The sequence below is a fragment of the Zalophus californianus genome, chromosome 10, assembly GCF_009762305.2.
Source record: "Zalophus californianus isolate mZalCal1 chromosome 10, mZalCal1.pri.v2, whole genome shotgun sequence".
Lineage (NCBI taxonomy): Eukaryota > Metazoa > Chordata > Mammalia > Carnivora > Otariidae > Zalophus > Zalophus californianus.
The window spans coordinates 58,098,116-58,119,066 of NC_045604.1; the positions used below are offsets into that span (position 1 = coordinate 58,098,116).

Below are 20,951 nucleotides of genomic sequence, written 5' to 3' on the forward strand. Positions count from 1 at the left end.
CTCTAGGCTCCACCAGGTTACAGAGACAAGAAGTGAGCTGACCTGGAGTAGATTCCTCTTTCCGGTCATGGTGATGCTGTTAAAGGATTGTAGATTTGTTCTTCCGAGATTATGGATCTGAGTAGGTTTTCGGTCTCCAATGTTTTGGAAGAATTTATGTTCAGTAGGTGTTCCTGGGATGTTAATAAATAGTTTATGGAAAGGAGTTTTGTATTCAGGTTAACTTGAGGACACAGAGAGATAAGTGAGGTTTACCGGTTGTCCCTTTCACAGCATTTCTCAGAGACTTGGACAAGCTGTCGCCATGATTCTCCAAGAGAAAGGGGGATGGATGATTATTTCCTAAATGCATTCGACCATAGTCTCTTCTTTTTTTTTAAATGAAGACTCTCCTGGTACAAGTACTCCATAGAACACACTATGATTTGATAAGTTAGATGTAATTATTGAGAAAAAATAGAAAATTAAATCCAGTTTTGCCTAAATGATGGAGACAGAGGTTTCAACCAGTAAATGTCAGCTTCCGGGAAATCTTATCCATCCTCAGTGTATCTATTCCTTTTCCAGCTACCCTCCATTTTACCACATCCTTTCCCACCCTACCCACTAGGGATAATAAAAGCTAACATTTACTGAGCCTTCACTTTGTGCCAAGCCCTGTTTTAACTGCTTTAACCTTCACAATAATCTTCAGCACTATTATTATTCCAATTTTATGAATGAGACAGCCTAAGGCACAGAGGAATTGAGAAATTTTCCCTTGCTCACCTATATAGTAAGTGGTAAAGCCAGTATACAAATCCAGGCAGAGCTAAGACTCCTAACCACCATGCTAGTATCTACCCGGGAGAGTGAGGAAGTGGGGGAGAGATCACGTGAAGATCCTTGCTCCTGTCTTTCCCCCAGTGCTTATGACGGGTTGGTCTGCCAACACTCCCCTCCCCCATCCAGTCTTCAGGGAAATGGAGTCCAGTCGTCCCTCACACAGGGTCTGGTGGTTCTGATTAAGACCATCTTAGTCTGGCCATGTGTCTTGTTTCCTTACTCCAGAATGTGAAACTTCCTCCCAAATATCTCATTCAGCATTCCACCTTGATAAATCACAGGTTTGGGGAGGAAGCAGATCATACAGCCTTAGCAACTACTCTAGGCAAACGGTGTGACAGAAATCAATATGCATCACTTGGATTTGCCTGAAATTTCTTTTGGAAGGCTGGGGGAGGGCAACTATTTCTCGGCTGAGGTTCCAGCTCACTCCTCTGTCCTTCCACCCCTCAGCAGTCTGTCCCAATTTTTTACTAGTTCCTCCCAAAGAAAGAACAAAGAAACGTCCCTTCAGCCTCCTCCCTCACCCTCTGTCCTCAAACACCGCCTCACAGTCATCCCAATTCCCACTCAGAACCTTTTCTTGTACCTCTTTTCTCTCCCTCTCTCATTACGGATTCATCTCTCTGCTCCTCTTTGCCTCCCACTGCCGTGTGACAAATCTCTCTTAAAATAACCCTGATGACTCACCCAGCAGATACTGTATTCCATTTATGTACACCTTTGTTTCCCCAAGGGGCACCGAGAATTTCACAGCTATTCAGTGTTATTTTTACCTCGTCCTTGTAAAGAGATTATCTGTCAAAAAGGAATAAAAATGCAGTTTGGGCTTTTGTCTGAATGACTTGAGCATTAAGGCTGATGGAGTCTTTTTACTCTTCCAGGTCTCATCGTTCTCCTCATCCCCTTCTCCTTGGTACTGTTTTGTTGTTGTTGTTTTGTTTTGTTTTGTTTTGTTTTTCAGGATCTATTAGTAATCACACCAGAAATTAGACTAAAATCTTACCAATCAGTTGTGGTCTTTCTTAACCAGTCATCCAAACTGGAAGCCTCAGAGCAGCCTGGCTTCCTCCAACTGGTTGAGCCCACATACCCGTTGCTAACCAAGCCATTCCGGTCCTGCCCCAGACCCCTCGCTCCTATTCCCACTTCAACGACCTCATCCAAGCCGCCACCTCCTCCAGCCTGGCCTGATGCAGTGGCCACCTCACTATCCCCTCCACCCCCAACCATTTTATTACTCCCTCACGTTAGTATTCCCAATCTAGATCTCATCACGCTGCCTCAGGGGTGTTCCATTTAAACTCTTATCCTTTTCCAGGGCACTCGGGGCTTCTCAGTCTAGCTTCAGCTACCCGGCCTCTGTGACCCCTGGGTCTACACTGTAGACATCCCAAAAATAAGCAGTGTCCCTCGACATGCCTCGATTCATGTGCCCCCCTTCCCCTGCAGGAGCACCCGCCTCTAACTTCTCTTCCTGGAGAGCTCCTTCTCAGGTTTAAAGGCACGATTTTTATATTACCTCTTCTGAAGAGCTTTTCTGAACTTACCCAGGGCACTTTTAACTATTCTCTCTTCTGCATGCCTATAGCTTTTTATGATAACTGCTGGAGTAGATTCACATAATGTCATATATATTCCACAAAAACTTATTGGAAGCCTGTGATGTCCTGGGCATTATGCCAGGCACTAGATACACAGGGATCCAATTCACAGTCCCTACCCTGACTATGTACGAAGTAAGACAAGAAACAAAGAAAAGTAATTGCTATTTCAGAGTGAAATGAGCCACAATAGAGCTAAGCCCAGGGGCTGAGTGGGCACATGAGAGGGCCATCACCCAGGCTGGGGACAACACAAAGCTCTCTGAGAGGAAAGGAGCCCTGAGCTGCCCTGTCAGAGATATCCAAGTCGGAATGGTTTTGGGGACTGCACTTTCTCCCCACCAGATCATGGGCTCCGTAACAGCGGACTAGATCCTGTGTCCCTTGTACTCTGCCAAGTGCTCAACAAATACACAGGAAACGGAATAAATCAGAAAAGCCTTGGTCTAAAACCCCAGTAATATCAAGTTTATTGCTTCTCAACCCTGCCTCCTCGTTCCTCTTGATGGTTGACCAATCTTGGTCCCACCGATCCAGCCTTAGCCAATAAATAATGCAAATAATAAGGTGATTCTGCAAATGCGGTTTTTTCCCATCCCAGCCCTGGCTCCGCACAGCCAAGGAATCTGGAATGAAGCAACTGGCCTGAGACATTTGGCATGCCACTGAGCCACCCACCAGAGTCGGGCAATCAAGCGTCGCTGATGCACACACTGGCTAAGCAGAAAAGGCCCAAGAGGAAAAGGGAAAATGTGTCACACCATGCCAGGCCAAGTTCAAAAGTCACCAGGTCCAGAGCCCCCTCCCAGTTGGCTTCCCAGCTCCCATCTCATTCTCTGCACTTCACTTTGCACCTGGCAAGCAATGTCATTTCCCACAGCCTGTAACATGAAGTGCACACTCCTGCTCTAGCTGACGAAGCCCTGGGGAAAGTCTCCATCTCTCTACCTCACTTTTGTCCTCACCCCCATTATTCTCTAACCTTCACTTTGTCCCTCAGTTGGTCATTCGTAGGAAACCATGTGCATTTCCTTAACCCATCTCTCTGGCCTGCAGGCATTTTCACAGCTGCTGTTCTTTTTGCCTGGAATGCACTGAAACCCTCTGGATAACTGGCTCGTCCTTCAGTTTTAGGTTGAAGGCTACTTTCAAGCCGGTCCTGCCCCCCTCCGCAGGCTGAAGCCTGGGCAGGTTTGCGCCTGCGCGTCCATAGCGCGCTGTCTGGTCTCCCTCTCAGCGCCCGGGTGACACTGTGGTGAACTTGTCTGCTTAGCTGGGTAAGCTTCCCGCAGGTAAAGACTGTGTCCAGTTTCTGCACTGCATCCCAGAGCCCAGCCAAGCATCCAGACTGCGTGCATTAGGCACCGTAAACATCTGTTGATTGAGTTGATGAAAGAATCCTGGAGAAAGAGATAGGGCACAAGGTAAGTTTGGTGAGAGCAGGGACTTTGTTCTGCTCACTGCCACACCTCAGTTTCTGGCACAGAGTAGACCCTCAATAAATGCTTACTGAATGAACTAATTAATTACTTGGTTAGACGAAGATATTGTGTAAGCCTGCTACTCTCTTCCTGGGTTCTTTATGTGTGGTTTAGTCTTCAGGGGACTGGCTTCTGAAGAGAGGAATTTAGCGTGACATAGCCATCAACAGCATGAACTTGGACCACACCTCCAGGGGTTTACATCTGAGCTATATCCCTCACAGTTTTCATGTGCTAGTTGTTTTGTCTTTAATTGAGGTCAGTTATGTGATTAAATGTCTTAACATTTGTAAAGCAATAAACTAGTGCTGATGACAGAGTAAAAACTATTTAAGTATTTGCTCTAGAAAACAGAACAGTATTGCAAATGCAAAGTCAAGAAATGCTGTCCACAGTTGACAGGACAAGAAATAAAGAATAGGTATATTACTTAAAGCTATCAACATAACTAACTGGAAATATCGACATAAGCCTATGGAGACAATGGCAGAAGGTTGGGACTAAGTGAGCTAGGTCCTAACATTTCATAGAGGCAGCCACAGATCACATCCAAAATTGACAACCCAGGAAATAGTGGCATGCAACTCTTGGTGATTTGAAGGTGACTATGAGGAAGATCATCAGCTAAAAGAGTGAAAAGCAGTTGTCTATGAAGAAGAAGACTAAAAAAGAGAAAGAACAGGGCAGGAGACTGTGGGTTTCCTTAGTGGTCCTTTTGTACTATTTAAACTTTTGACTACATTCATGTGTTATTTTGATAAATTAAAAACATTTTAAAAATAATTGCATAGGAAAAAATCAAATGGGAAGTACTTGTTATGGTCTTCAAATACTTCTAATTTACCTTAGAGATTTATGAGATGATGTGGCCATGCTCTGAGAAATCCTATTTTACCTCCACGCTAGGGGGACTCCTGCACCCCACTCTCCTTCATGAGGCTGGGATAGCAGGGAAAGTCAATGTCTGAGATTAGGCTCAGTTTCTCAGTAACTCTGTGCTCTTAGCCAAGACACTCAATCTCTGTGTGGCTCATTTTCTCACCAATTAAATTATAGTGACAGTTTTAGACTCACTGTATTGTTACATCAGATACCTAGAAAAGCATAAAATACTATACAAATATTATAATCACAGTGAGGAATTTTCTAGTGTGGAGAAAAACATGTAATAACATCTTTCTTCAAACCAACTAAAGGTGCATCTTCCCAGCATTTTTTATGAATAATAATAGTTCATAATTTTATATAAAATCAGAAATCCTTTGAGAGTACATTCCCAAGATAATCATTCCCTTCTCCATGTTATCTCTGTTTCTTGAACATGCTTATATTATTTCCTGTTTCAAGCCCTGTACTGCAGTTGGTTTGCTTACATCATAGTTTCATCCACTAGACTGTGAGTTCCCGAAGGCAGAAATGGTGTTTTACTTATCTTGATATATCCTGAGCTTAACACAGTGCCTGCCCTAAAGAAAGTACCCCAAAATGTTTGCTGAACTGAACATTGTTTTTAAAAAAAAAGTTTATTTTGAGGGCTCCTGGGTAGCTCAGTCAGCTAAGCATCTGCCTTCAGCTCAGGTCATGACCCCAGGGTCCTGGAATCAAGCCCCACATCAGGCTCCCTGCTCAGCAGGGGGCCTGCTTCTCCCTCTCCCGCTTCCCTTGCTTGTGTTTTCTCTCTCTCCTCTCTCCCTCCCTCCCTCACTCCCTCCCCCCCGTCAAATAAATAAATAAAATCTTTTTTTAAAGTTTATTTTGAGTTAAATATAATTTTAGAACTATAAAAGAGTAGACGTAGAATGAAGGAAATAAGCTAACATGTGTTCTTCCTCCCATCCATCCAACAAATGTTAACTGATGCCCTAGAGTTCTGTCCTAGGCTCTGAATAATACATACAAGCAGCTTCCAGTCTAATTGTGGGGATGGGGAGGGGAGGACACAGAGAGACAAATGAGCAATTTCAGTACAAATTGATAAATTTTTGGTTAAAGGTAAGTACAAGATGTCATAGGAGCACAAATAGTGGCCGCAGCCCCTAAAAAAAGAAAATAATATTCTGAGATCTCTTCTTCTTACATTATTTCTTTGAATTGAATTAAAATCCAATAAACCACCAGAGTATAGTTAGAAAACTCAGGTCCTACACAAATGAATTCAAAACATCCAGTCAATTAGTTAAAAGTTATGTACACTACTTGGCTGAAATCCCTTGACATCATATAGCACCACCTTAGATAATGTAGTAAGTTAACAAGATGTGCATACCCATATTCTTCCATTTGTCATATTATTATCTCATAGAAACCTCTAGGGTCTGGGACATGTTTGGGAAATCAAATACACACCTCAGTCAAGAATCCATTCCGTTCCTCTTCTATGACTTTGCCATGTGTCACCCCTCGTAAAGCAAGTATTTTCTTCTTAGTCCTTGTTTCTTTAAGACCAGCTTTGAAAATTATCGTGGGCAAATAGAAGCGGGAAAGGATAGATGGGCCCACCTTTTGCTAGGAAGTGACTTTCTAATGGTTCCCACTCTGGCTCACCAGCTGGATGACTAGAAGTGAGCAGATTCCAACCAGCTGCCCTCCGTTAATCTCCGAAAGCGTTTGATATTGCTGAGTGCCCCCTGAGGACTAGATAGTAGTAAGTACTCCCTCGTCCCTTGAAATGATCAAGGCACAGTTAGTTCTTACTAGTTAGAGTCTCATAGAACCGGATGTATGCATCATGAGCTACGTGGATAGTATAGGCATAAACATGAATCAAATTGGCAATTTAATGAAAATAGAACAGAGCATGAGTCTGGGATTTTGCGAATGCCTAGATGAACATTTAATTAAAACTTTACTGCAAGTTGTGATCACATCCAAGAAATGTTCCAGGTTGACAGTGTTTGAGGTATTTAAAAGCTTACTGACGGCCAAGCATGCCTAGTATGATAAAGTAGTGACAATTACAGACAGCACAGGAAGACAGCAAGGTCATTGCCCATTTCAAAGAGCAATGACTGTTATTTGAATAAAATATCTTTTCACCAAAAGTCTAACCTTTGCTATCTTGACAAATGAAAGAACTGACAAGCCCTTTGTTTGTGTCCTTTCATAGGAAACCAAAAGAAACAGAGAGGTAAGAGAATTTGCTGGAGATCAAGCACGAGTGAAGCCATTTTTGAGTAGTGGACCCTCAGAATGGAAATGCAATGACAGTTGGCTTATTTTCTCCCCTATTTCATAAATAGAACTCTATTATGAAGACAGGTTGAAATAGTTCTTAAATTGTTGCCATTGTCACAATTGTCACTTGTCACAATTGTCACTTGTCACAATTGTCACTTGCAAGCTGGAACCTAAGAATGATGACTATAGTTTTCATCTGTGACAAACACCGGCCAAAATCTCTCCCATCATGAATACCATCAATGGGAGAGACAATTAGGACCGAGACAGAGCATAAATGATATAGTATCTTTCCCAATACGTAATGAATAGACTTTGAGATTATTCTCAGTAATAAATATTTATTAATTAAAACATCTAAATGAATATGAAAGACATGAAAAATAAAAATACAAGAAAATAAGTTGGCTCATGCAGCACTTTTATAAAAAGTGAATATAATCTAACTAGTCCAGGAGTTTATAAAGAGAAATGAGCTAGCTGGTTAGTGAGGAAATGAGGGGCCAGAAGACCACTATGTAGTCAGGGTCACAGCTGTATTGGTGGAATGTTGGGCTCCTGTAGGCTTGGTCTGTTTCGTGTTTCTTCTGGTAGACGTGTCCACAATTTCTACTGCCTTTTTCACCCAATCAGCTTGTGGATCAGCACAGACTTTAAAGCCACGTCTGGTAATAAATCTGCAATGCAAGGAAAAGATAGAGTTAGTCACATCCTCACAGCCTTGGAACCAGGAGTTAAGATCAGACCAGATATAACAGGTTATATGCAGAAATTATTCTCAAAACCTTGACACCATAAATGAAAACCTTTCTCCTGCCATCTATTCTAACACAAAAGAGAAATACATCCACGTAATACCTAGCTCCTTTGTTCATCATAATTCTCAGACTCCTTTTTCCATCCAAGCTACCAAATGTTGTAACTACACTGGACATTTGAGGTCATCTAGTTCAATTATTACATATATCTTCCTTCTCACATCTAAACACATTCATCTTGTTTTCTGGACAGAGGTGATTTCTTTATTTAATCTCTTTGGGTAAAATTGCAATTATGTGTTGGGAAGAGCCGCTATTCTGAAAATGAGACCCTGGAAAGAGAACAGTACTATGTAGCTAGTTTTTCACACATTTCCTTAAGACATGGTAACTGATAAAACATGGCACTCTACTTTACTCTAGCACACCATAAGGAAAGGGAAGGGATGGGTAGAGAAGCATCCTACACCAGTGTTGTTATATGGTCAAATCCTGAGCCACAGCAGCCATCTCTAAACCTAACCCTCAGAACTGAGCACAATATTCATCCGTTTCCCAGTTAGATTCTACTGCTAAACTAAATCAGAAAAGAGGATGATATTCTTTATTTGATTGTCAAATTTTTTCACTAATTGCTATTTGGTGCTACATAAAGACATGGTTAATTGGAAAACCAAAGGGGCTGTTGGTTCAACTTGAGGTCTTCCCCCATGCCAACTTCCTGAGGAAGGCAGCATTTCTATACACTGTGTCCCATCAAGCCCAGCTTTTGGGGAGACAAACTCACATTACTGCTTTCATGGAGCCCTCCTTGATGGTATAGGTCTTGATGTTTTTAATTGGTAGCCTCTTGGTCATTAGACTTACACAGATGCTCCTTTCTAGGACTTCACTCCCCACACCTGGTAAAGAAAACCAAGAAGACAAACAAAAATAAATTATCATTTCAAATAGTATAAATGTTACAGTGCTGTAAATAAAATAACAAAGAGTGATGTGATAAAGAGTAATTTGGGGAAGGCAACATTAAAATGTGGGAAGAGGCGCCTGTGTTATTTTAAAATGTTAAGGTGTAAGATATATAAAGGATGGAGTTCATAAACTGTTCATCCTCAACAGAAATCCACCCCCCCCAAGGAGATTTCTAAACTTCAATTCAGAGAGCAATCTTACATTGGAGAAGGGGAAATAACTTGGGAGAGCTAATAATATTAAAGGTTTGGTAGAATCTAATCAAGGTTTCTAAGTGCTGATTTTCTCCTAAGGTAAAATGACTGGTATTTGCTTCTCAGGGAAATATTCAGCTAAAAAGCATCTAAAGTAACAGCTGATGAGGATCAAGTCTGATCTACAGTGTTGCTGATATCAGAAGGCTTTTTTGAACATGAAACTAAATATAAGATATTTGTCAACTAGCTGTGCCTCTCTTCATCCCTTCTTTCCAGCATTCCCAGTACGCCGTCCACACGTTCCTTACCACCCATCTTTGCCAATTTATGTTTAATGCTTAACTGTCTTTCAGCCCAGTGAAAGACAGAGATCTTTTCTTGTATTTCTCTCACTACTTAGGAAACAATATTTTTCTCCGAGAAGTACCTAACATGGACTCCCAAGACCCAAAGAATCCTACTAGACTCTAAACCCCCAAACCTTCTTATTCTCAGTAGTGTTATCACTGAAAATATCATGTTCGCTCCTGTTGCAGAGCTGACTCAGAGCAGAGATTGCTTTGCCCACAGTTGTACATAGAGGCTAATCCCCAGTGGGACTCATAGAGGACGTTCAAGGAGGAAGCTTGGGAAGTGACCCAAGTGTCTGCAGTCCTCCTCTGTCTCCAGCAGAGGGTCACTGCCCCCAACCATACCTGGGTTTCCACCAAACAGCAGACCTATTGTCTCAGCAAAATGCCAGCCACATTGCAATATTTGGCCTAATTTACTAGCCTTATAGTTGTTGGTTACATCAATATTTATTTTGCCCACAATTTCAAGGAATTCCAGACTTTGCCACCTCTATTCATAGACACCCTTAGGGATCCATGATCAGATTCATACATCCTATTCTAAGTAGTAAGTCTACAAATTAGGCCCTTGAAAGGAGAGTTAACTGAAACATTAATTATACTTGAAGGATATTCTCTTTTATTGCCAGAGCCACAAGGAGAAGTAAACTTCAATCAGTTGGAGAAAAAAAATGATCCTTTAAGAAAATATGTATAGAGGGCGCCTGGGTGGCTCAGTTGGTTAAGCGACTGCCTTTGGCTCAGGTCATGATCCTGGAGTTCCGGGATCGAGTCCCACATTGGGCTCCCTGCTCAGCAGGGAGTCTGCTTCTCCCTCTGACCCTCTTCCCTCTCTCATGCTCTCTATCTCTCATTCTCTCTTTCTCAAATAAATAAATAAAATCTTTTTAAAAAAAAAGAAAATATGTATAGAATAGTCAGGTGAGGCTCAGTATACCTAAGTCTCATCTGGGTATACCTTGCAGGTTTATCTGAATGTGTATAAGGCATTGATCTATTTGTTAGCACTTAACATATGGTCTCTTATAAATTAAATCTCTTATAAATCTATCATTAATGGGAAAAATATTCATAGCGGTAATAATAGACTCTCCCATATACTTGAAGGTAGTATTGATTTCCTGGGTATGAAGGCATGAGCTCCCAATCATTTTCTTAAAATAGAAATTATTGATTTTCTTCAGAATATACAACCTCCAACTCATCCCCACATTGTGACTAAACTTCCAAAATCTTTGAGAATTTACCAAGATTGTTATTAAATAGGCAAAAGCTACAAAGGCACATATAATCACCACCACCATTCCACAGCTAACATTAATCAAGAAATTATTACTAGTGAGGAAATCTGATAAGTATTCCTAAATCGTTAGGTTTGTGTGTTTGTTTGTTTCATTTTAATCCCAGGTGCGAGTATCTGTCATTATGTTCAGCTTATAAGTAAGCGTAGGTCCAGAGATGTTGCAAAATTTACCCCAAATCACGCAATTATGAAAAGTGGGAGCCAGATTGTAAGCAAGTTCTGTCTGTCTTCAGAATCTATAAAGTCCCTTGAACTCAAAGTTGTCATTCCCATTTTGCACATGGGAAGTCAGAGGCTTACCCTGGAGAAAGCAGTTTACTCCAGTCAAAACCTGAGTCAGATCCCAAATGTGTACCCGCCTGCCTGCGTATCTGTTCCTCTCTCATACAGAACCTTTCGACTTACCTTCCACGATGAATTCAGTGAGAAAGCAGACCCCAAGCAGGGCCAGGAGGAGAGGTCTCATAGCTGAGGTCCTGCTGAGCTATGCGAGGAGAAGGTGAGGAACGGCTGCTCTTAGAAGCCTCTTTATTCCTCCAGTGGTCAGCGTACTTCCTGTGGTGAGAGGGGGGCTTTTCAGGGTGGGTGTGGAATCGTGGAAAGTCTGTGCAGTACAGATGCTTTTTTCTTTAAGAAAAAGTTCCTTTGCCTCTGCTCATACTAACCCTACACCTTATGGTCTTCGCCCCTGCTCCTGTGGTTAATGTGTCAATGAAACCAAATGTGTGCATAAAGGAACGTGGTTGTCTCATCTCCTGCCACGAGCCGAAATTCAAATCTTCCACTGCAGACATGCCCCAAGGCCACATCGGTACCATGGCCCAGCACGGGGACAGTGTAAGGAAATGGGGTGCTGTGGTCACTGTGGTCCTGCTCCCCCACCTGTCTCATGTCACATCAGCTGTGACGTGAGGATTCCACCACTGTGGCTCACGACCCCCGATGCCATCCAGAGCAACTGTTTAGGGGGGCACAGGGACACTGCTGCCAATCTGATCTTCCCAGCTCTCTTTTTCTTTTCATTTCTCCCCTCTACCCTCATTCAGGTGACTCCCATTTCTTTACACCCCCTCATACCCAAGACACAGTTAAGTAAGTGTGTTTGGAGCATGTCTATATGCACATGTTTGGTTTATTGCAACTTAATATATACCTTTTAAAAACCTTTGAGGGGCATCTGGGTAGCTCAGTGGGTTAAGTATCTGCCTTGGGCTCAGGTCATGATCCCCGGGTCCTGGGATAGAGCCCCATGTCGGGCTCCCTGCTCAGCGGGGAGTCTGCTTCTCCTTCTCCTTCTGACCCTCCCCTCTGCTTGTGCTCATGTTCACTCTCTCTCTCTCTCTCTCTCAAATGAATAAATAAAAAATCTTTAAAAAATAAAAAAAATAAAAACCTTTTGAAAAGTTGTCTTGACATGAACTTTATTTTGGAAAAAAAGCAAAAGAGAAAGAGAAAATTATCTATAATCATATCATTCTGACAGTTTTCATTTTTAAATGCTTTTTCCAGTAGATCTCTATTGGTACACATATGTTTGCAGACTTGTGACAATTATAAATACTGTTTTAGCATCAGTGTAAATATCTTCCCATGGTTCTTCATACACTTCGTGTTTCTCATCTGAGTAAATATATGCACATACACATTAAACTATTCCCTTATACCACCGTTCTATAGATCACATCTGTAAGGTAAGTTTTCAGTAACATATACTCAATCATTTCCCCTCAATAGCCAGAAGTTGGATCACTTGGCAAACTCACATGATCCTCTTTCAGTTCTTGCTCCATGTTACCATATAGTCTTCCCCAAATGTAGTTTCGACTTGCAATCTTCTAGCAGGGTCTGATTATATCAGTTGCAACTTCCTGGCACTCAGTTTGTTGTTGTTTTGTCTGGTTTTGCTTTACATAGGTATCTATAAAATGTATTTCTTAATTATGTGTTTGCACAAGCAGCTAAAAGGTTTGCCACTGCTATTAGGTATACGAGAATAATATTCTTTTTCAACATATGTGTAGCTAAAAGGAATTGCCACTGCTGTTAGGGATACAAAAATGAATTCCTATACTTCCATGAAAATTATAGGCTAACCTCTAAGAGATTTTTCATTAATGGCATTTAATTTTCCAGCCAGACTTCACTCTGGACCTCAGAGTGGCCTTTTAGTTATCTCTCTCTACCTGGCTATACCATCAGTCCTTAACATCTGAACACATCTTTCCACTCAAAATTCTTTTCCTCCTATTACTCCCTGACATGGAAAAATATGCTATTTTCTATCCAATTTCCAAACATGGAACCTGGGGTCATCTTAGACTCATTGCTATCCGTTCATATGTCATCCCTAACAAAGCTGTACTAAGTAAACCTTCTAAGTTGCTCTTCAATAGGCCTGTTCCTCTCTTTCCACGCTGCTGTAGGCAGGCCTTCATCATCCCTTGTTAGGACCACGGCAGTAGACCAACTGGTTTCCCAGCATCGGCTGTCCTCCCTTTCCAGTCTATTCTCCACACTATTGCCAGAGTTAATCGTTCTAATGCCTTAATCTAATCATGTTATTTCCCTACTGAGAACCTCTTCGCCAATTTCCATTGCCTACAGAATTTATTTCAAATTTCTTATTGTCCAATACAAGGTTGTTCAAGATCTAACACTGCTTTTCCTTTTAGACTCACTTTCCAGCCCTCACACACGCTCCCAAACCCCCAGCCTCGACAAACGTGCATGCATTCAACCTCATATCCTATCCTCTCTTATACCTCCCCCCACATATTGCTTCCTTTACCTAGCACGTCCGTCCCAGTTCCCTACTTGTAAACTGCTCCCCTTCCTACAAATTTTCCTGAATCTTTAGATAAAATTAAGTTGTGCCATCCTCTGTGCTTGTGTGTTTCTCTCCACCACGGTTCTATCACTAATCTTATTTTATTGCCCTACTCAATTATATTTCTGCATCTCCCACTAGATGGCAGGCTCCTTGAGAGTGGGGAACTTGATTTGGTCTTCACTGGGTCCCTGGCATTAGAAGAATGTCTGTTATGTAGTGGGACTTTCACCAAATAGTTTTTGGATAAATGAATTCTTCTTCAAAGACCATATTTAGGGTGATGGTACATTAAGTGAAGATTGACCATCTAGAAACACAAAGCCAGGAATTATGTCTGTGGTTTTCTCTTATGTTTTCAACCAAATAGGCAATGTGACCAATGGCTGAATATTTACTTAGCATATTGAAATGGAATTTCTTAAACTCTCAGAATGAATTATTCCCTTCCAGTTTTTTCACAGCATGACTAGAGTCTCTGGTGGGGAAGAATTAAGTAACAAGAAAGTAGAAACTGAATACAAAATGGGCCTAATCTGCTAATATGTGGACATTGATTAACAACAACCAGTGTTGCAAAAGGCAGGATTTCTTTATTTTTTATAACTGAGTAAGAGTCCATTCTATACATACACCATATTTTCTCTATCCATTCATCCATCAATGGACACTTAAGTTGTTTCCATGTCTTGGCTGTTGAGAATAATACTTCAGTGAGAATGAGGTACAGATATCCCTTCAAAATAGTTACTTCATTTCCTTTGGATATATACTGTTTTTTTGATAATAGCCTTTCCAACAGGTATGAGAGGATGTCTCGTTGTGGTTTTGATTTTCATTTCCCATTATTATCAGGGGTGTTAAGCACCTTTTCATTTACTGTTGGCCATTTGTATGTCTTTGGAAAAGTGTCTATTCAGCCTATTTTTAATTGGATTATTTGGATTTTTTTTTTTTTTTTTTTTGCTAATGAGTGGGTTGCATGAGTTCCTTAATTTTTTGATATTAACCCCTTATCAGATAGGTGGCTTGCAAATACTTTCTCCCATTCTGTAGGCGGCCTTTTCATTTTGTTGATTGTTTCTTTTATTATGCTGAAGCTTTTTAGTTTGGCGTAGTCCCACTTATTTATTTTTAATTTGCTGCTTGTGCTTTTGATGTCATGCTCAAAAAGTCATTGCCAAACCAGTGTCAAGAAACTTTTCTCCAGGGGCGCCTGAGTGGCTCAGTAATTAAGCGTCTGCCTTCAGCTCAGGTCATGATCCCAGGGTCCTGGGATTGAGCCCCACATTGGGCTCCCTGCTCAGCGGGAAGCCTGCTTCTCCCTCTCCCACTCCCCCTGTTTGTGTTCCTTCTCTCGCTGTGTCTCTCTGTCACATAAATAAATACTTTAAAAAAAAAAAGAAAAAAAAAGAAATTTTTCTCCAATATTTTGTTCCAGGAGTTTTATGGTTCCAGGGATTAGATTTAAACATTTAATCCATTTTGAGTGAAATTTTGTGCGTGGTTTAGGTTAGAGGTCCAATTCCATTCTTTTACGTGTGAATATCCAATGTTCTCAGCACCATTTATTGAAGAGACTACCCTTTCTCCTACTGAGTAGTCTAGGCTCACTTGTCAAATACTAACTGACTACATAAGTATGGGTTTGTTTCTTGGCTCTTGATTCTGTTCCATTGGAGTATATGTCTGTCTTTATGCCAATACCATACAGTTTTGATTACCATAGTATTGTGATGCCTCTCATTTCTTTTTCTTGCTTAATTGTACTAGCTACTATGTCCAGTACTATGTTGAATAAAAGTGGCAAGAATAGACACCCTTGTCTTGTACCTGATCTTAGAAGAAAAGCTTTCCACTTTTTACCATTAAGTATGATGTTAGCTGTGGGCTTGTCATTATTGGCCTTGTTATGCTGAGGTACATTCCTTTTACATGGAATATGTATGAGAATTTTTATGTTATGAAAGGATGTTGAATTTTGCCAAATGATTTTTCTGCATTTATTGAGATAGTCATATGAGTTTTATCTTTCATTCTATTAATGTGATTTACAGCATCTATTGATTTGCATATGTTGAACTGCTTATGCTGCATCTCTTAAGCTTTGTGATTCCATTTTCAGCTGTTTCAAGATTTTTTTAATTTTATTTCATTATGTTATGTTAATCACCACAATTACATCATTAGTTTTTGATGTAGTGTTCCATGATTCATTGTTTGCGTATAACACCCAGTGCTCCATTCAATATGTGCCCTCTTTAATACTCATCACCAGGCTAACCCATCCCCCCACTCTTCCCCTCTAGAACCCTCAGTTTGTTTCTCAGAGTCCATAGTCTCAAGATATTTTTAAATTTGCCTTTTGATTTCTTTTTTGACTCATTGTTCAGAAGCTTGTTATTTAATTTCCACATATTTGTAAATATTCCATCTTCCTCCTGTTACTGATTTCTAGTTGCATCCTATAGTGGTCAGAAAAGATTCTTGGTATGATTTCAGTCTTCCCAAATGTGCCAAGACTTGTTTTGTGACCTATCATGATCTGTCCTAAAGAATGGTCTGCATGTTCTTTGGAGGAATGTGTATTCTGCTGTTGTTGAATGGAATGATTTGTATATGTCTCTTAGATCCATTTGGTCCAAAGGTAGTTCAAGTCCAATGTTTTCTTATTGACTTTCTGTCTGAATAATCTATCCATTGTTGAAATCGAGCATTGAAGTCCCCTGCTATTACTGTATTGTTGGCTCTTTCTCCCTGCAGATCTCTTCGCATTATTTAATATACTTAGGTGCTCCAATATGTGTTAATCACTTAACTCTAGTGTAAAAGTTAAAGGACAAAAGTATTAAAAATAAATATAGCTATCATAATTTGTTAATGGATACACAACATAAAAAAGAAAATTATGACATAAGAGCATAAAAAGATAGAGTTTTAATATGCAATTGAAGTTAAATTGTTATCAGTTTACAGTAGATTGTTACATCCGTAAGATTTTCTTAAATTTTTTTTGTTATGTTAATCACCATACATTACATCATTAGTTTTTGATGTAGTGTTCCATGATTCATTGTTTGTGCATAACACCCAGTGCCCCATGCAGAGTGTGCCCTCTTTCATACCCATCACCAGGCTAACCCATCCTCCCACACCCCTCCCCTCTAGAACCCTCAGTTTGTTTTTCAGAGTCCATCGTCTCTCATGGTTCGTCTCCCCCTCCGATTTCCCCCCTTTCATTCTTCCCCTCCTGCTATCTTCTACTTCTTTTTTTTTCTTAACATATATTGCATTATTTGTTTCAGAGGTACAGATCTGTGATTCAACAGTCTTGCACAATTCACAGCACTCACCATAGCACATACCCTCCCCAATGTCTATCACTCAGCCACCCCATCCCTCCCACCCCCACCCAGTAACCCTCAGTTTGTTTCCTGAGATTAAGAATTCCTCATATCAGTGAGGTCATATGATACATGTTTTTCTCTGATGGACTTATTTCACTCAGCATAACACCCTCTAGTTCCATCCACGTTCTTGCAAAAGGCAAGATCTCATTCCTTTTGATAGCTGCATAATATTCCATTGTATATATACACCACATCTTCTTTATCCATTCATCTGTCGATGGACATCTTGGCTCTTTCCACAGTTTGGCTATTGTGGACATTGCTGCTATAAACATTGGGGTGCACATACCGCTTCGGATCCCTACATTTGTACCTTTGGGGTAAATACCCAGTAGTGCAATTGCTGGATCATATGATAGCTCTATTTTCAACTTTCAACTTTCAATTTTTAGTCCCCCACTATTATTGTATTGTTGTCAATGTGTTTCTTTGCTTTTGTTATTAATTGGCTCATATAATTGGCTGCTCCTATGTTAGGGGCATAGATATTTACAATTGTTAGATCTTCTTGTTGGATAGGCCCATTAAGTAGGATGTAGTGTCCTTCCTCATCTCTTATTACAGTCTTTGGTGTAAAATCGAATTTGTCTGATATAAGGATTGCCACCCCAGCTTTCTTTTGGTGTCCATTAGCATGGTAAATGGTCTTCCACCCCCTCACTTTCAATCTGGGAGTGTCTTTGGGTCTAAAATGAGTCTCTTGCAGACAGCACATTGATGGGTCTTGTTTTCTTATCCAATCAGATAGCCTGTGTCTTTTGATTGGGGCATTTAGCCCATTTACATTCAGGGTAACTATTGAAAGATATGAATTTAGTGCCATTGTATTGCCTGTAAGGTGACTGTTACTGTATATTGTCTGTGTTCCTTTCTGGTCTATGTTGCTTTTAGGCTCTCTCTTTATTTAGAGGACCCCTTTCAATAGTTCTTGTGGGGCTGGTTTTGTGTTTGCAAATTCCTTTACTTTTTGTTTGTCCTGGAAGCTTTCTATCTCTCCTTCTATTTTCAATGACAGCCTAGCTGGATATAGTATTCTTGGCTGCATATTTTTCTCGTTTAGTGCTCTGAAGATATCATGCCAGTCCTTTCTGGCCTGCCAGGTCTCTGTGGATAGGTCTGTTGCCAATCTAATGTTTCTACCATTATAGGTTACATATCTCTTCTCCCGAGCTGCTTTCAGGATTTTCTCTTTGTCTCTGAGACTCATAAGTTTTACTATTAGATGTCAGGGTGTTGACCTATTTTTATTGATTTTGAGAGGGGTTCTCTGTGCCTCCTGGATTTTGATGCCTGTTTCCTTCCCCACATTAGGGAAGTTCTCTGCTATAATTTGCTCCAATATACCTTCTGCCCCTCTCTCTCTTTCTTCTTCTTCTGGGATCCCAATTATTCTAATGTTGTTTCGTCTTATCGTATCGCTTATCTCTTGAATTCTGCCCTCGTGATCCAGTAGTTGTTTATCTCTCTTTTTCTCAGTTTCTTTATTTTCCATCATTTGGTGTTCTATATCGCTGATTCTCTCTTCTGCCTCATTTATCCTAGCAGTTAACAACCCCATTTTTGATTGCACCTCATTAATAGCCTTTTTGATTTTCGACTTGGTTAGATTTTAGTTCTTTTATTTTTCCAGAAAGGGTTTCTCTAATAACTTCCATGCTTTTTTCAAGCCCAGCTAGTATCTTTAAAATCATCATTTTGAACTCTAGGTCCGACATCATACTAATGTCCGTATTGAGTAGGTCCCTGGCAGTCGGAACTACCTCTTGTTCTTATTGTTGAGGTGATTTTTTTCCAGCTTGTCATTTTGTCCAGAGGAGAATAGATGAATGAGAGAACAAAATGCCAACAGGGTAACAATGTCCCCAGAAAATATACTCTAAACAAATTAGAAAAGACCTGAAGCCAGGGGAAAAGAAAGGGAAAGAAAGAAAAAAGATAAAGATAAAAACAAAAAAAATAGAACAAAACAAAAAAAAAAGAATATGATCAAATATGATCAGGCTGGTGCATAGATCAGTGCCACACACGAGATTTTGGGTGTATTTTGGTCTGTTAGAAGAAAGTGCCTCCCAAAATTTTAAAGAAAGAAAAACTTATATATGTACAAAAATAAGGGTTGATACGATGAAGGGATGGAATATGACTGTAAAGATGAAAATTACAAAAAATTCTATAAAAAGAATTTAAGATAAGTTGTTTGACAAAAGAAAGAAGAGGATTTAAAAAAAAGGGGGGGAGAGAATATGATCAGGCAGGAGACTAGAACAAAGCCATACACTAGAGATTTAGGGTATATTTTGATCTGTTAGAAGAAACTGTATCTCAAAATTTTAAAGAGAGAACAACTTACATATATATGCCAAAAATAAGGGTAACTACTATGAAGGCATTGAGTATGACCCTAAAAATGAAAAATAAAAATGTTTTTTAAAAAAGGGATTGACAAGATGTTGGTTGAAAAAGGGAAAAAGAAATATTCAAAAAAAAAGTTAAAAAAATTAACTTTGAAAGACTAAAGAATCATGGTTAAAAAAAACCATGAATTCTATGTGCAGTATTCCCCCAGCACTGGAGTTCTGCCGTTCTCATTCATCAGTAAACTGGGTCTTGGCTGGCGGTTCTTGCTGATCTTCTGGGGGAGGAGCCTGTTGCCATGGTTCCCAAATGTCTTTGCCGGAGGTGGAATTGCCCCGCCCTTGCCGGTCCAGGCCAAGTAATCTGCTCAGGTTTGCTCTCAGGATCTTTTGTTCCCTGCAAGCTTTCTGTACAGCTTTGGAGGACGAGAGTGAAAATGGCAGCCTTCCAATATCCAGCCCAGAGGAGCCGAGACCTCGGGACCCTACTCCTCAGTGCATCCCCAGAGAAAAGCAGTCATTCACTCCCATCTCCCCAGTCTCCGGCCGCACTCCATGCTCACCCAGCCTGTGACCGAGCATTTCTATCTTTGGCACCCGACTCGGTGTGGAGTCTCCAACCCAGCAGATCCCTGTGGTGTGCTCCCGCGCCACTCCTCCCAGGGCAGGAAAGGGAGTCTCCTCGGATCTGACATTTGTTGGGTCCCTGCTGGAGGAGCAGTGGCCCGACTGTGTCGCCGATCACAGCTTATGGCAACCCCGAGCTGAGAGCCCGTACCTCGGCCCTGTCTCTGCAGCCGGCTTCCCCGCTCCGAGACCTGGGAGCTCTGCCACACTCAGGCACCCCTGGTCTTTCTGTGACCCCGAGGGTCCTAAGACCACACTGTCCCAGCGAGGGTTCCACCCCCTGCTTAGCCACTGGAGCGACGTCCCTCAGCGGAGCCGACTTCTAAAAATTCCGATTTTGTGCTTTCCGGCTCTATCACTTGCCAGAAGCGGCCAAGGAGGCCCCCTCCCCCGCCGTCTGTCCTCCCGGATATCGCCTCGGATTCACTTCTCCGCACGTCCTACCTTCCAGAAAGTGTTCGCTTTTCTGTTCAGAGGTTATTGCTATTCTTTTCTTCAATGTCCTGTTGAGTTTGTAGGTGTTCAGAATGGTTTGATCCCTATCCAGCTGAATTCCCGAGACCAGACAAAATCCAGGTCTCCTACTCCCCATCTGTAAGATGTTTTATGCAAGCCTCGTGGTAACCACAAAGCTAAAACCTATAGTAAACACAAAAAAGATAAAGAGATGGGAATCAAAAAATACCATTACAGAAAAATCATTAACTCACAAACAAATACAGAAAGAGGGGCGCCTGGGTGTCTCAGTCAGTTAAGTGTCTGACTCTTGATCTCAGTTCAAGCACCTAATTGGGCTCCATGCTGGCTGTGGAGCCTACTTTAAAAATAGAAAGAAAAGTAAAGAAAAAGAAATACAGAAAGAGAGGAGGAAAGAAACAAGAGAACTACAAAACAACCAGGGGAAAATAAGTTGGCATTAGTAAGTCCTTACCCATCAATAATTCCTTGAAATGTAAATGGGTTAAATTCTCAAATCAAAAGGCATAGAATGACTGAATGGATTAAAAAAAAAAAAATACCCAACCATGTGTTGCCTCACCTCAGCTTTAAGGGTACATATCAG

At 40.9% G+C, this 20,951-nt stretch overlaps 1 protein-coding gene across 1 annotated transcript; it reads right to left on the minus strand.

Annotated features, from left to right (window-relative positions):
* Nucleotides 1-7,419: 7,419 nt before the first annotated feature.
* On the minus strand, nucleotides 7,420-11,327 carry XCL2 (X-C motif chemokine ligand 2). The gene is made up of 3 exons (XM_027613443.2): nucleotides 11,076-11,327; nucleotides 8,633-8,747; nucleotides 7,420-7,764 (listed from the first exon to the last, which is right to left on the minus strand). Exons 1-3 carry the CDS (start codon nucleotides 11,134-11,136, stop codon nucleotides 7,602-7,604), a joined length of 339 nt encoding a protein of 112 aa, XP_027469244.2. The 5' UTR covers nucleotides 11,137-11,327; the 3' UTR covers nucleotides 7,420-7,601.
* Nucleotides 11,328-20,951: the final 9,624 nt, after the last annotated feature.

What these genes read in the sequence shown, in the direction of transcription:
- XCL2 (XM_027613443.2), bottom strand. Translation starts at nt 11,136, where the DNA reads ATGAGACCTCTCCTCCTGGCCCTGCTTGGGGTCTGCTTTCTCACTGAA. An exon ending in CACTGAATTCATCGTGGAAG is followed by an intron (nt 8,748 to 11,075) that starts GTAAGTCGAAAG and finishes TTTCTTTACCAG; the next exon opens with GTGTGGGGAGTGAAGTCCTA. An exon ending in GGCTCCATGAAAGCAGTAAT is followed by an intron (nt 7,765 to 8,632) that starts GTGAGTTTGTCT and finishes CTTGCATTGCAG; the next exon opens with ATTTATTACCAGACGTGGCT.